Source organism: Chaetomium strumarium (genome assembly GCF_033439665.1).
Source record: "Chaetomium strumarium strain CBS 333.67 chromosome Unknown B0T15scaffold_6, whole genome shotgun sequence".
In the NCBI taxonomy this organism is placed as follows: Eukaryota; Fungi; Ascomycota; class Sordariomycetes; order Sordariales; family Chaetomiaceae; genus Chaetomium; species Chaetomium strumarium.
In genome coordinates, this window is record NW_026944434.1 from 1,793,575 (window position 1) to 1,806,765 (window position 13,191).

Genomic DNA, 13,191 nt, shown 5'->3' on the forward strand with positions numbered 1-13,191 from the left:
CAATATATATCAGAGTACCATCTAAGACCAATCGAATAGATTAAGGAGAATAGCTAATGCCAGGTGCAATTCGCTTGTCTAGACTGCCTTTCGTACTCCCTGATACTTATGTGCCCGACAAGGCACCTTTACCCCTGACTCGATCCCACACGCCAAATACCGAGACACGGATTACACGACAAAACTTTGTCAGAGGAAGAGAGCGGATTTTATCTGTTGCCATATTTTTATTACCTCTTCTATCTTGATTTCAAGCGCGTTCGTTACTGCATATTTTTTCCCCTCCTATTCCGTCTTTTGGGACTCTTTTCGCTGTGATTTTTCTTCCTTTTCCTGCAGATGCCCGCTGAGCCTTTGAACCGCCTATATACGCCATCGCCATTGTACACCAAGTCGGAACAAATGCGAACCGAAGAAACAAGAAGCACAATCAAATGAACCGAAGATATTAGTCGTATACAACTATAACCGACTGTCAAGCCAGGACAGCGAAGAAAAGGTGGGAAAGGGAGGAATAGAATATAGAAAGAATCGAAACCCACCCGTTAAACAGGTAGTAAGCAGCAAGCAGCAGACAAGCCAACATCTTCCAGGTCAGGTTCAGCATCCGTCCCCATCCCCGTCGCAGTCTGTCATACTCGCGTATCCCGGATCGTTCACCATACCCACCACATTCCGCGCGACCTGCAAGCACTGCTCGATCATGTTCTTCCGCATGGCCTCCTCGACCCCAGCCTTCTCTCCGCCGGCAGTCTCGCTGCCAATCCATATCCGCAAGCTACCGGCCAAACGCTCCAGCGTCCTCGAGCACATCTCCCTCGCCATCCTGTGCTGCCACAGGTGCTCCATCAGATGGAACGCCGCCGTGTAAGCCAGCAGCGACATGGCCTCGATGTCGGCGCCGGGAGGCAGGATCGAGTCGATCACCATGTACGCCTCCGAGGGCGGGCGCTCAAACTTCTGCAGCTGTGCGATGCCCATCGCGCAGCGCAGCGCCATGCGCGCGTCCGGATCCGGGACCGCCGCCGTCAGCGGGAGCACGGCGCTCTTGCTGCTGCTGTTGCCGTACTGATACTGCGTGTGCCTCTCCGGGCCGAGCGCCTGCAGCGCGGCAATGATGTGCGGGCCGCGCCGTCCGTCGGCGAGCACGGCACGGGCGACGAGAGCGCGTACTTGGGCGTTGGAGCCGATGGGCGCGACCTTGACGGCGAGTGCGATGTCGTCTGCTGCAGCGGCGGACTTGGACGCCACGTCGGGGTCGTCGCAGGGTTTGCGCAGGCTGTTGACGAGGACGCGGTGGAGGGTTAGGTTCGAGTACCACGCTGCGACGGCGTCCATCGGCGAGCGCACGGCGGCGTCGTCAACGACCGTATCCATACCGTCAATCTTGCTGACCACGTTGTACGTGGTGGGCTCGTTCCAGGCGAGGTTGTGCGCGCGTTGGATGATGTCGTCATTGAGAACCTCGTCGCAGTCCTGTTCGAGCAAGACAGCCAGGTGCTCCGGGAGCGCATCGTCAGGGGACTTCTCGCCTTCGGGGAGAGAGTTGAGGATGCGGTTCAGCTGTCTCGCTTCGTCCCACCTCGACCTGGCAAGCTTGGCGGCAATCAGGTTGGCTACCAAGCAGGCGCCGTTGAGCCGCCAGAGCAGGACCCGGACATGAAGGGCCTTAAGCATCAGTCGGAGTGGGGTATCTGGCAAAGTGCCCGAGGCAATCAGGGTCAGTGTGAGACGGCTCTTGTTGATCTCGACGTCGCCACCCGCGAGCTGGGCGTCCAAAGCAATGGACCAGGCCTTGATCCGCGCAGCCTCCTGCTCTTCGCTGAGGCCGGTAAGTGCGAGGTAGCCGTGGGAGCCGACAACGTTCCGTAAGGTGTACTTTACCGTCTTGAGCAAGAGAGCAGCAGCCTCGAGGAGGAAGTTGTGTCTTGGCACCCAGACGGTCTGGATCGCGGTGAGCCAGGCCTGTCTCCTGACATGGATCGGCGAGGCCAGAGACGGAACCGCCTCGACAACTGAAGTGGTGCGCTGCGACTTGTGGGAGGGTCGGAAGACGGAGGTGTCAAGGAATGACGAGCAAGCGATCCACAAGAAGAACCCAAGAAGTGAGACCAGTCTCAGACTGGCAATCAAGTCCATCGCCGAAAGGTGGTAGCCTCCGATAGTGAAGTGAGTAGATCGGACAAATGCGGTCAAATACCGGACGGGGAGCATGGAGAGACCACGCCCTTGAGTCGTCTCGCTGCTCTGCTCGTTTTCGGCGAGCGCCTCGATCAGCATCAACCCGGCCAGAGAACCCACCATCAGTTTTCCGAGGTACGGGTTCCACCGGCTCGCCTGCGCCTGTGCTTGCTGCTGCTGCTGTTGGATTTGTTGCTGCCGCAGCAGCGCCGGATTTTGGCCAAAGTGTTGAGCCGGCACTGGGTACGGGCGGCCGGCGTTCATCTGCTGGGCGGCCAGGATGCGCTTCATGTCGTCCGGGATGGGGATCAATCCTGGCGGGTCCGGTCCCACTGGTGTTCCCAGTGGCGTGCCTAAGAAAGGCGTGGCATCCTGGGGATATTGGATCGGTGTAGGTGGCTGCTGCTGGAGAGGATTTGGCAACTGGCCCGTCATGGCACCGGCCATGAACAGCTTCTCAAATGCCGCAATCCTCGCTTGCATATTGTTATTCTCCTCCACTAGGCGGTTATTTCGTTTTTCCAGATGCCTGATGTACTCGGTGGCCTTGCTGAGGACCTAGATAGCGATTGTCAGAGCGGCTGCACCGGGACAAATCATTTAAGAGGCCTACCGTCGCCTTGTTCAGCTTGTGGGCAGGCGTCAAGCCATGCAACTCCTCTCTGTCCTCGGTTGTGTCTTCTCCCCGAGCGCTCTTGCACATGATCCTCAGTGACGGGACGCTATCTCTCAGAGCCGCGATCTTGTCGTTGAGATTGGTCCTATAGCGTTTCTCAATCATGTTATGCGCTGTCTTCTTCACTGGCTGCTCGAGCTCGTCGTCGTCATCGTCATCGTCCACCTCCGCAGACGACTTTCGCTTTCGACTATTGGTCTTAGATGGCTCGGCGGTCTCCGGAGATGAGGCGCCGGCCTTGATGTCCTGGCCGCTTGAGGCCGACTCCGGGCTGCCGCCAGCACTCCGAGGGGAGCCGTATTGAAGATGCTGGGGCATGGCGATGGTCTTGAGCAGCTCACGCTGTGCGGGCGTGAGCGTGTTCTGGACGTTGCGGGTATGCGTAGAAGCCGATGCTACCGAGGAAACATTTGCCGCACCAGTGACGGGCGCGATATTCCGGTTGACAGCGGGAGCGGTGGGCTGGAGATACGAAGACAGTTGTTGTTGGAGAAGTGGTTGGTTCAGGTTGAGCGGGAATTCCCACTGTTGCTGCGGCGCAGCACCAACGGGGAAGTCATACGGTGGTGTGTCCTGAAAGACCCATGACGAGGCGGCGACGGGGTGGAAGAAAGCGGGCTGGTGCTGCTGGTGGGATGAGGCGGTAACAGCCGTAGGTGAGCCCAATGGAGTCCCACCTGCGGGAGCGGCATTCACACCCCCCGTAGACGAGCCAGCGGTAGCTGACGCGGGTGAATTGCCGAAGTCGCTACCAGGCAAGCCATTCACAAGGTTGTTGCCATCTCCCAGCGTGCTATTCCCAAGATCGAAGCCGTCCAAGCCGCCGTCCAGGTCAAATGAGCTTTGGACGCGGTCGGCCATGATTTCCCTCGCTCTGTTCAATTAACTAATACCCAGTCTCTACAGATCCATACGGACAAGCAGGGGCTAGGGTTGGCGATCGTCTCTCACCCGCAGAGCTGGCGCGGCGTGATGTTCTGTCGAGCGGCGGTTTTCGGTGGCTGGCGGAGAATTCGAAGATTGAGTGGAATGATTCGGCTCCAAAGTGGTATGATGGGCAGGCGGACTGAGCCGAGCGAGAGGCCAAGGACTCACTAGGGGGATGCGGGATGCAATGTCTGGAACTTTGAATTGGAAGCTTCAATTCCCAAGTGGGGTGGAATCTTTCTCGGCATTTCAGCTAACCGTATTCAGGCAGTTAGCGAGGGCCGGGTTAGGGTTCACCGTCCACGAATTCTTTTCTACCCGGCTTTCAGGACATGCATTTTGCAGTCAATAGTCTAATATGGACAGGAACGAAGAGAGTATTTGCGGAATCTAGCGTAAGGTCGAAATTGATAAGTTTCTTACCTAGTCATCCGTGCATTTTGGCGATGGCAAACAGCTTGCAACCTTGCACTGGATCTTCCTATGAATACTGCTGGAACGTGGGAGATCAAACTCAGGAAGGAGCGACGCGGCAGGTGATTTAGACTAGTCGATGCACATACATACTTCGTCGGTGATGAGCCGAGGAAGTCGTCGCAGTATGATGCGGTAGAGCTGTTGCACCTTGGAGAATATGTGTGTACTTTCCTTGAGTTATTGCCTGCTGTGCACAGTGCCGCGGCACCTCACGTGTCGGCGACGGCCCGGCATAAAACTCAGTCGACGTCATACCTGGTAGCTAAGCTGCTAAGGTAAAAAGTACCTAGCCTGCAGCCCGGTTCGGTCTGGCGGGCTGGTCAAGCAGTTGCAGTCGGCCGCTGAAAGTGGGCTCCCTCTGGCCGGAAAAGATCGTACATATTGACAAACAACCACGGATCATCCAGCCTCGCTGAGCTTTATTAGAGCGGACTTCTTTCAGGTAAGGTAGTTACTAATTTGTCGTCCTCGTTTAACTACCGGTAAAATCTCAACAATCTCAACTTTCCCATATTCTTCTTCTATTTCTTTATCAGTATCATTTACTTCTTCCTTTTCTTCCTTCTTTGTTCCACATATTGTTTCGCAGTCTGCCGAGACTGTTGAAATCGCGCTCCGAAGGCAGTGTACGGCTTTTCTTGTCATTGGCGCGATGAGGCTTTGGTCCCGAAGATGATGCATCAATCCGGCGGCTGAATCACGCTCATTCCACCAACTCATACGGACAGGGTCAATGTCAACAGTTTCACCTCGTTCCACCTGAAACATCACATCTCTCCCATGTCTCTTCACCAGGTATCGAATTAAAGATGGCAGTCTTAAATTTGCAGTAGACCAAACCTCCAATAAGTGTTCATCATGACGGATATCAAATCCTCCTTTACTGGACAGCAATGTCATGATGTCTGTCCTTGTATTGCCCGCCCAGCCAGCCATACCACTCTACTAGGACGAATTAAACCCCCTCTTTCCTCCCAGGCACATAATTCGGAACTCGGGATTCCAAATTCTCAAACAATATCATCAAGAATTGGAAAAGAATGGCATGCACGAAGGGAGGGTGAATCTACCAGATCTCGTCCGAACTCTTAACCATCTCCACAGTCGGCGTCTTGGGCTCAAACTTCTTCATCCTCTTCCGGTCGGCGCGCGTGACCACGGTCGGGGTGATGGGCACGACGGGCGAGAAAGGCTGGTACGGGGTGTAGGGCACCGGCGCGCCGGTCCAGGGGGTGCGCATGCCCGTCGGCAAGCCGGGCGAGAGCGGACCGGGCGCGGCGCGCGTGAACACCGTCTGCTTGGTCGCGAAGCTCGACGCGGTCGGGCTGCTGACCGAGGGCTCGTACGCGCGCAGCGGGAGAGCGCCGCCCTCGCGGACGGCCGAGGCTTGTTTTGGGAAGGAGGAGGTCGACGAGTGGGCGAACGTCTGCTGGCCCGGGCGCGGCGAGGCGGGTAGGGAGTCGAGGCTGGGGAAGCGGTTGACGCCCGGACGCGGGGACTGCGGAAGGCCGACGAGGGCGGTGGTGGAGTTCTCCGAGACCGCGGAGACAGGCTCGTACTCGCCTGCTGTGCTGGTTGCGGTGGAGACGTCGCGCGAGTGGGCCGGTAGCCTGTCGTCGCTGCGTGTTTCCCGGCCGCGTTGCTCGCGGCGGGCGGCGCGGCTCGGGGGCTGGCCGATGGCGGCGTCAATGCGCGAGTCGATGCTCTGCGTGCTGACGGGAGAGATGTCTGGGGTTGGGAGGTGGCTGCTCCCGGCGGCCGAAGCCGTCGCCGCCCGGCGGAAGGGCAGATCAGACGGTACCGGGGGCGGTGCGGGAGGAGCATAATGCCGAGGCGGGATGGCATTCATCTCCTGGTCATCGTGTCGTGGGAAGGTTCCCGACATAGGCGTCATGATTGGGGACGAGATGTTCAAGCCGCTTGGGGCCTTGTTCTTCCGCGGGGATTTGAGGAAGGAGAAGATGGACGAGCTGCGCGATTGCGACTTGTCGTCCTGTGCGAGATTCAAGTTGGAGGGCTTGTTTCTTCCTTTCTTCGTGGTCCCGGCCTTTGCGGGACTCGCGCTCGCCGAGGCGGAGGGCGGGGCGGGAATCGGCGGCCCCTGATACTCTCTCCCTTCCTCCTTAGCCCGCTCCAGCTCCATGACATGCTTGTACATCTCTTCCAACTGTTGTTGCGCCATGGCTCTGTCCCGGTTCACGATCGACTGATCGACGGAAAGATCGATGCCAGCGGCGAGGACAGTCGAAGTTGGCGACGACTCGGTAAAAGCAGAGCGATGCGACTTGCTCGGGCTGAGTGGACCGTACCGACCCGGGCTAAGGGGCGAAGCAGAGGCAGGGAGCGAGAAGTTCCTGACGGGGCTCCTCGGAAAATCAGTCTGGAGAGAGAGCTTCTGGATCCGCTCGTTTTGCGCGTGGTCGAACTGGAAGTGCCGGAGCTGTTCGAGCTGGAACTGTTCGAGCTGGAATTGCTCGAGCTGTCTCTTATATTCCTCCTCGGACTCGAGCTGGAACGGCTCCGGAAACGGATTGAACTCGAAGTATACGTCGTCCTGGTCGCGGTCCCGGTTTCTCAGATGCTCGCGGCGGCGCCTGGAAAAGGCAAGAAGAAAGAGGGCGACCAGCACCAGCGAGAGGGCGTAGGCCCCGACAATGCCACCGATCTGAGCAGGGAGGTAAGCTGGGTCACGAAGGGCACCGGCCGAAGCTGGAGGGCCTTCTTCAGGCGGCGGAGCGGGCGAATAGTCTAAGAGCAGCTGACGGCGAGACAGGAGTCCGGTCCACGGCGCGGCAGCACACAACAGTGGCCAAGACGGAGCGACGAGCAGAAGAAGGGCAGAGTTATAGGCCGGCACACCACACCGCATGATGTTGAGGGGCAGGTCCGGGAAAAGGGTGCGCCGTCGCAGTGAGAATCCAACTTCAAGGATGGATCATCGTCCCCGCCGTGCCGAAACACAATGTGATTGAGATACGCAGGAATCAATTACTCTGGCGATGGCAAATGGCGGACGGCAGGAGGCACGATTACCACCGTCAACCGGTCTGACTGGGTATATAGCGGCTGTTGAGACACAAAGTCAGCGCACGCGAGCCCGGCCCTGTGTCGAGTGGGCGCCCGGCTCGGCACTGGCGCTGCTGGCGATTGGGTCGCCATTGTCCGCAGAGTGTGAAATGGCCTCTGACTTGCCGGGCATTCGTTCAGGCACATCCGCACTTGCATGATGGACAGGGTTCGACCGAAATAGCGCCCACGCTGTGCGACCTGTGAGTGACCTCGACAACGCCCCGACGTCTGCTCTTGCACGAAAGGACAAGAGTTGCGAGGCCGTCCCGTCGGCTGGTTGGCTGGAGCATGGACGGGCCAGCGGCAAAACCGTCACTGTGATTGGATCGCTTTTGTGATGTCCGCCAATCCCCCGCCATCGAACCGCATTCCCCCTGTCAGGCTGTCAGCATCCCCTCTTCCCATCACTTCCCTATTCCACAAGAGACGGTTCAACATTCGAGTTTCTTTTCCAAAGAGCACATATCGCATATCACAGTATGTAAGAGGCGTGGCGGTGGACACTATGTGGACCCGGGAGCAGGAGCATCTCTTGAACAGCCCGTGCATGTGAAGGGGCCAAACGGAATCTGAGGGTAATGCGATAGGCTCTTGAGGTGATGTCCTTGCCTAATAAGGTTGGATGATTGAGCCTGCTCTAAGGTACAGCATCATCTCCCATCACAGGTGCGGTGTGCTGAGCATAATAGTGCTGCCGATCAATGTGATAGGAGCAAGCGAAGCCGCAGAGTGGCAGAAACCATAGCACCCGTGCACACTGCCGTGGTCACTCACACCCATCCCCACGCCGGGAGCCAGTTGTCTCGTCTTGCATGATGCGATCGATGGTGCCTGCGATCATCTGCCGACCCGATCGTGGGGCACGGTTAATGTAAAGGGAATGGGCCCTCCTAGCTTACCCGGTCTAACTGCGCGGGCCTAGAATGCAACTTCCGGTTGTGCTCACTTCCGCCTCAATTACCTACATACTCAAGACTGAGCCCATCTTCCAGGGAATGTGCCCCACTGCATCCGACGCCGGACGCCGGACCCGCGCCGTCCCTCCCCACCCCGCGGCTCCGAGGTGGATACCCCGTGAACCGCCGGGGGCGCCAGATTTCAGTCAGATTACCTACCACCTATAAGGTAGGTACCCTACACGTGTATGCCCTGCCAGCCCGCTCTGCCTTAGCTAAGCTACACAGCACTCTAAAATTTTGTCTATCGTACTTTATCCAATGCTAGCATGGACTAAGGGGATTCGAGTCGACGATCAGCCAAGACTTGGTGGATGCGACGGGCCCGCTGCCGGAAATTCGAGAGCTTTCCCGTCCGACTACCCGCTGCCAAACCCTACACCACGTGTTGGCCCGGTTCCGTGCAAAGTGGGTCCGGGCCGGGCAGGCATGACGTCGAGATGAAAGCTTAGACGAAGATTTGTGTTTGCCAGGACAGCTCAGTCCCTCTCAGTTCTGATTTACCCTTCTCAGTTTTCACTACAAACGCCTAGGCATTCCGTACCAACGGCAGATCGCTACCGTGCCGGGATGCAGTGCTACCGGTCTTATTAGTAGCGACCTTCCGGGTTGGGTTTGAGAGAAACCCCGCATTGAGACGGTATGTCCAATAAATCTTCAGCACTGCTTCACGTTGTCTTGAGTGCCAGTCGCCATGTGCAATTGCATCATCAACTCTGCAAGACAGAGCCCCTGTATTCCTGCTTGGCGGCGAGTGGCCAGCCTGGGGCTATGCATGGTTGATGAAGGAAAGCAATGGTATGGGAAGAAGAATGTGTAACACGAGGCGGACGTTGTAATGATCCACCGAGGGTGAGGGGTTGACGATGCTGATATATATATTGTGTTGGCCCTGCGGATGTGATATAAGTTGGAGTGTTGACACCACCGTCCCGGACCGTAAGACCTTACAGGAACATCCGGCAGGAGTTCGAATTCACAATGCTCCTCTTGTCAGTTCTGGGCATCGCGGCCCTGTCAGCGCCACTGGCGTCTGCCTCGTTCGACGGCAACCTCAACTACGACAGTCCTTCGCGACGCCATGTCAACCTCGGCATCGATGTTCCGGCGGTGTCGCGCCGGAGTTTGAAGCGCGGTGCTGTGCCCTACAAACCATCCGAGCTGAACTTCACCCACGGCATCGCATCAGGCGACCCTTATCCCGACAGCGTCATCCTGTGGACACGGGTTGCGCCGTCTCTGGCGTCTGACCTTAGCAACGTGACGGTGGAGGGAACTGTTGCGCTCTACAACCACGAGACCGAGAAGTACATCAAGGCCGACCCTCACCCGATCTGCGTCGATTGGAAGGTTTGGGAGGCCGCGTCCTCGAGGCGGCACACCGGAAACGGCGCCGGCAGCGTCCGTGTTGTGTCCAAGGGCACGGCTTACACGACGAGCGATATCGACTACACCGTCAAGGTATGTCAACTACTAGTATTTAACCTGCCTATGCCTCTTGGCTCCTCTCTGAGGATTTCATTATGAGCTCGCTCCATGCTGACCCGCAGACAGGTCGAGGCGGGCGGCCTCAAGCCGTTTACCACTTACAACTACCAGTTCACAATCTGTGGCTCCAACATTACCAGCCCAGTGGGGCGGACCAAGACAGCACCCTCTGCCGATGCAAATCTAGAGGAGATCAAGCTCGGCGTGTTCTCATGCAGCAACTACCGTACGTTGACTCCGCTCAGACGTCACGCTAAGATATCGCTTGCTGACTGGGAAAGCAGCCAACGGGTATTTCAACGCGTATGGCAACGCAGCGCGGAAGGACGAACACGACTATGTGGTAAAGCTGGAAACTTGCTGAGACATGTCTGTGCGAAGGGGGGGTTGCTAATAAACCCAAATCAGGTCCACCTGGGCGATTATATCTACGAAGGTGCCCAGCTCGGAAAGCGTGCTCATAACCCGCCAAGGATTCTCTTCAGTTTGTTTGACTATAGGACCCGCCATGGACAGGTATATGAACCTCTCACCTCTCACTTCTCGTGCCTGGTCCTAGGAAGAGCGATGAGCTAACCAACTCAATCAGTATCGCACAGATCTGGACTTGCAACTCCTTGCGCAGAACTTTGCCTGGATCCCGACGTGGGATGATCACGGTAAATACCAAATCTCCACCCAACACTCGCTGTTCACTGCCTTAGTATCCATATTCATGTTTGTTTTCTTCTTCCTAACCCCGGGTCCACGCAGAGGTCGCCAACAACGGCTACAGAGACGGCTTCAGCGGCCTGAACAACACCGAAGAGTCCTTCCGCACGGATGGCCCATCCATCAGCGTCGACCAGCGCAAGATGAACGCTGTCAGGGCCTACTTTGAGTGGATGCCGATCCGGCAGGTCGACCTCGACGACAACCTGCGCATCTGGCGGTCCTTCCAGATGGGCAAGCTGTTCGACCTGATCATGCTCGACACGCGCAACTACGATCGCAGCATCACCAGCCTTGGGTGGAACGATAAATACATTGATCTCATCCGCAACGACGCCTCGCGTTCACTGATGGGGTCGCGCCAGGAGAACTGGTTCTACAACCAGCTCAGCCGGTCCTCCAAGCGCGGTGCCGCCTGGAGAGTCATCGGCAGCCAGATAATATTCGCGCAGATCGCCGAGTCGTTCGGCCTGAGCGGCGACAATTGGAACGGATACATTGCCAACCGGAACCGGACGCTGCAGCACCTGTACGGCAACAAGATCGGCAACAACATCTTCCTGGCCGGCGACAGCCACCAGAACTGGGTCAGCGATGTCGCGTGGCTGGGCGAGAAGGCGTACGACTTCACGACCGGTGAGGGCGCCATCGGCGTCGAGTTTGCCGGCACGGCCGTCAGCTCCGGCGGTGTGAGCGGTCCGATCCTCAAGGCGAGAGACGCCGCGCGTGCCCGGGTTGAGCAGAACCAGGTGCTACAGTGGCAAGAGGGGTACTACCGGGGTTACTTTCTTCTCTCGGTCCGCCAAGACAAGGTCACTGCTCAGTATTATGGTAAACTTGAGCCCCGTCTGAGATTGAGGTTGCAAAATAAAGCACTACTAACGATTGTGATTTCTCTAAGGTTCGCCGAGTGTCGCGAGCCGCAATGCGTGGGATCTTCCGCTGGCCAACTTCACGGTCGCGGCTGGCAAGAACCACCTCTCGCGGCCCGTTGCGGACGGGAAGGTGGAGGCAGGATTCCTACGCGGAGGCGCTACGACGGGGACGAACTTCACACTGAACACGGAAACGGGGAGATGGGAAACGATCGGCTTTGACAAGATGTACATCTGAGGGAAGGGGGACACAGAAAAGGAAAATAAAAACTTGACGCTCAGCCAAGTGTCGTAGGATAGAATCGTCGTTTTAGTTCCATATGCCTTACTCGTTATGAGCACGTGTCTGGGGGATAAGCTAGTAAAGCTACGGCTTTCGTTTGACATTGGTGTGGGACGGTCAGGAAGTGGCAGCTTTTCAGACTCGGAATGATGATGACCCGCGGAAGCCAAGTAAACTGGTGAAGATCTGCAAAGGGTCAAGTACATGTAGACTCAGCTCGGCGCCCTCCGAAACTCTCGGCAACAGATGGTTGGTGCTCCGACAGATGAATCGGGAATGTATCGAAAGTCTCGGCCAAATTAGGAATTAGAACTCTGAATGTCCATCGCGCTAGACGTGACGCTGCACAACTTCTACCTAGGTGACAATGGAGTCCATGGAGTCCGACGAAGAGTCTAGGATGATAATGCCTAAAGCTCAGCCGGCCGCGTCCGAACTTGAAATTGACGAAAGCTCTCGCGCCCTTGATGAGCGCAGCCACCATGGGGCCAACAAACCAATCTGGGATCTCTACGCAAACACAAACCTCTGCGCGGCAGTCCGCTGCCTCTTCAGCATCCCGATGCTGGGTTCCGCAGCTCGAATTGTAGCTTCGACGGAGCCCATCTCGACGGTCTTTCCCTTTGCAGCCTATGCTCTTGGCTGTGTGAGTGTCATTATTTCTTTTCAGCTAACGTTAATCATATGCTCTTTCTTTTCACTTCTCTGGCCTTTACCTCTGTGCACTGCAGTCAGTGACTTTGGCGCCTACGCTGTCCTACTGACAAGCGGAGAGGTATTGAATGCTAATGAATAAAGGCCATCCTTCACGTCCTCCTAGCAGCTCATCGCACCGTCAGGCCGAGGTCACTCACCAGCGCACTGCCATCCCAGCTATACATGACCATCATTGCGATCTCTCCCGCGGCGTTGTTGGCGGCTTCCCTCTACGGCTTCACGGTGCTCGCAATGACCAGGGAGCACTATGACGAACGGGACCCCCAGGGAGAGCTCGTTCGGTGCGGCAGTAAATATGGTTCACGCAAATGCCGTCCGAAGACACACGCAGCGGATATATACGACATGACGATTGTCTGCACCTCCTTTGCGTTCGCTGCATTGTAAGTCTACTACGGTCTACTAGGGTTATGGTAGTAGTACTGTAGTAGTGGTAGTTGCTGACTTGGATTTTAACCCATAACCGTTTGATTCTTGCAGATGCTGCTCGCTCGCCCAGTGCTATCACATCTTCCGCCTCTGTCGCAACAGCTACACGAAAGCGGAAATCAAGCAGGCATGTATGGGGGCGGTGACAACACGAGCATCGTTTTGGTCAATCATGAAGGATGCAATGACGGGCAGCTACAAGCGAGCGAGGAAGGCCGGCAATGCATCTTGAGATTTCCCAGACAGCCAACTCACTGATAAATTCATAATATGAACTGCTACACCAGTACACTGCCATCGATGGTTAACACTTAAGGCCAGTGGTAAGAGACAGTCTTGCGTGATCCAATGATAACGACTCGCCGGATAAGTGTCGATAGATGGCAAGACACGTCCAGACCC

General features: G+C 56.7%; 4 protein-coding genes across 4 annotated transcripts; 2 read left to right on the forward strand and 2 right to left on the reverse strand.

The window, feature by feature from the left end:
* Positions 1 to 600: 600 nt before the first annotated feature.
* On the reverse strand, positions 601 to 3,718 carry B0T15DRAFT_401597 (uncharacterized protein; the record flags this gene model as incomplete). The annotated part of the gene is made up of 2 exons (XM_062865119.1): positions 601 to 2,739; positions 2,795 to 3,718. The coding sequence occupies 2 exons, from the start codon at positions 3,716 to 3,718 to the stop codon at positions 601 to 603; spliced, it is 3,063 nt and encodes a 1,020-aa protein (XP_062719129.1).
* Positions 3,719 to 5,327: 1,609 nt separating this feature from the next.
* On the reverse strand, positions 5,328 to 7,130 carry B0T15DRAFT_513544 (uncharacterized protein; the record flags this gene model as incomplete). The annotated part of the gene is made up of 1 exon (XM_062868045.1): positions 5,328 to 7,130. One exon carries the CDS (start codon positions 7,128 to 7,130, stop codon positions 5,328 to 5,330), a length of 1,803 nt encoding a protein of 600 aa, XP_062719130.1.
* Positions 7,131 to 9,267: 2,137 nt separating this feature from the next.
* Positions 9,268 to 11,598, forward strand: B0T15DRAFT_513545 (alkaline phosphatase-like protein; the record flags this gene model as incomplete). Its single annotated transcript, XM_062868046.1, has 7 exons — positions 9,268 to 9,747; positions 9,841 to 10,000; positions 10,059 to 10,117; positions 10,183 to 10,290; positions 10,364 to 10,433; positions 10,528 to 11,316; positions 11,387 to 11,598. The coding sequence occupies 7 exons, from the start codon at positions 9,268 to 9,270 to the stop codon at positions 11,596 to 11,598; spliced, it is 1,878 nt and encodes a 625-aa protein (XP_062719131.1).
* Positions 11,599 to 11,741: 143 nt separating this feature from the next.
* On the forward strand, positions 11,742 to 12,866 carry B0T15DRAFT_271817 (uncharacterized protein). The gene is made up of 2 exons (XM_062863472.1): positions 11,742 to 12,289; positions 12,442 to 12,866. The coding sequence occupies exons 1-2, from the start codon at positions 12,011 to 12,013 to the stop codon at positions 12,745 to 12,747; spliced, it is 585 nt and encodes a 194-aa protein (XP_062719132.1). The 5' UTR covers positions 11,742 to 12,010; the 3' UTR covers positions 12,748 to 12,866.
* The last annotated feature ends 325 nt before the right edge of the window (positions 12,867 to 13,191 follow it).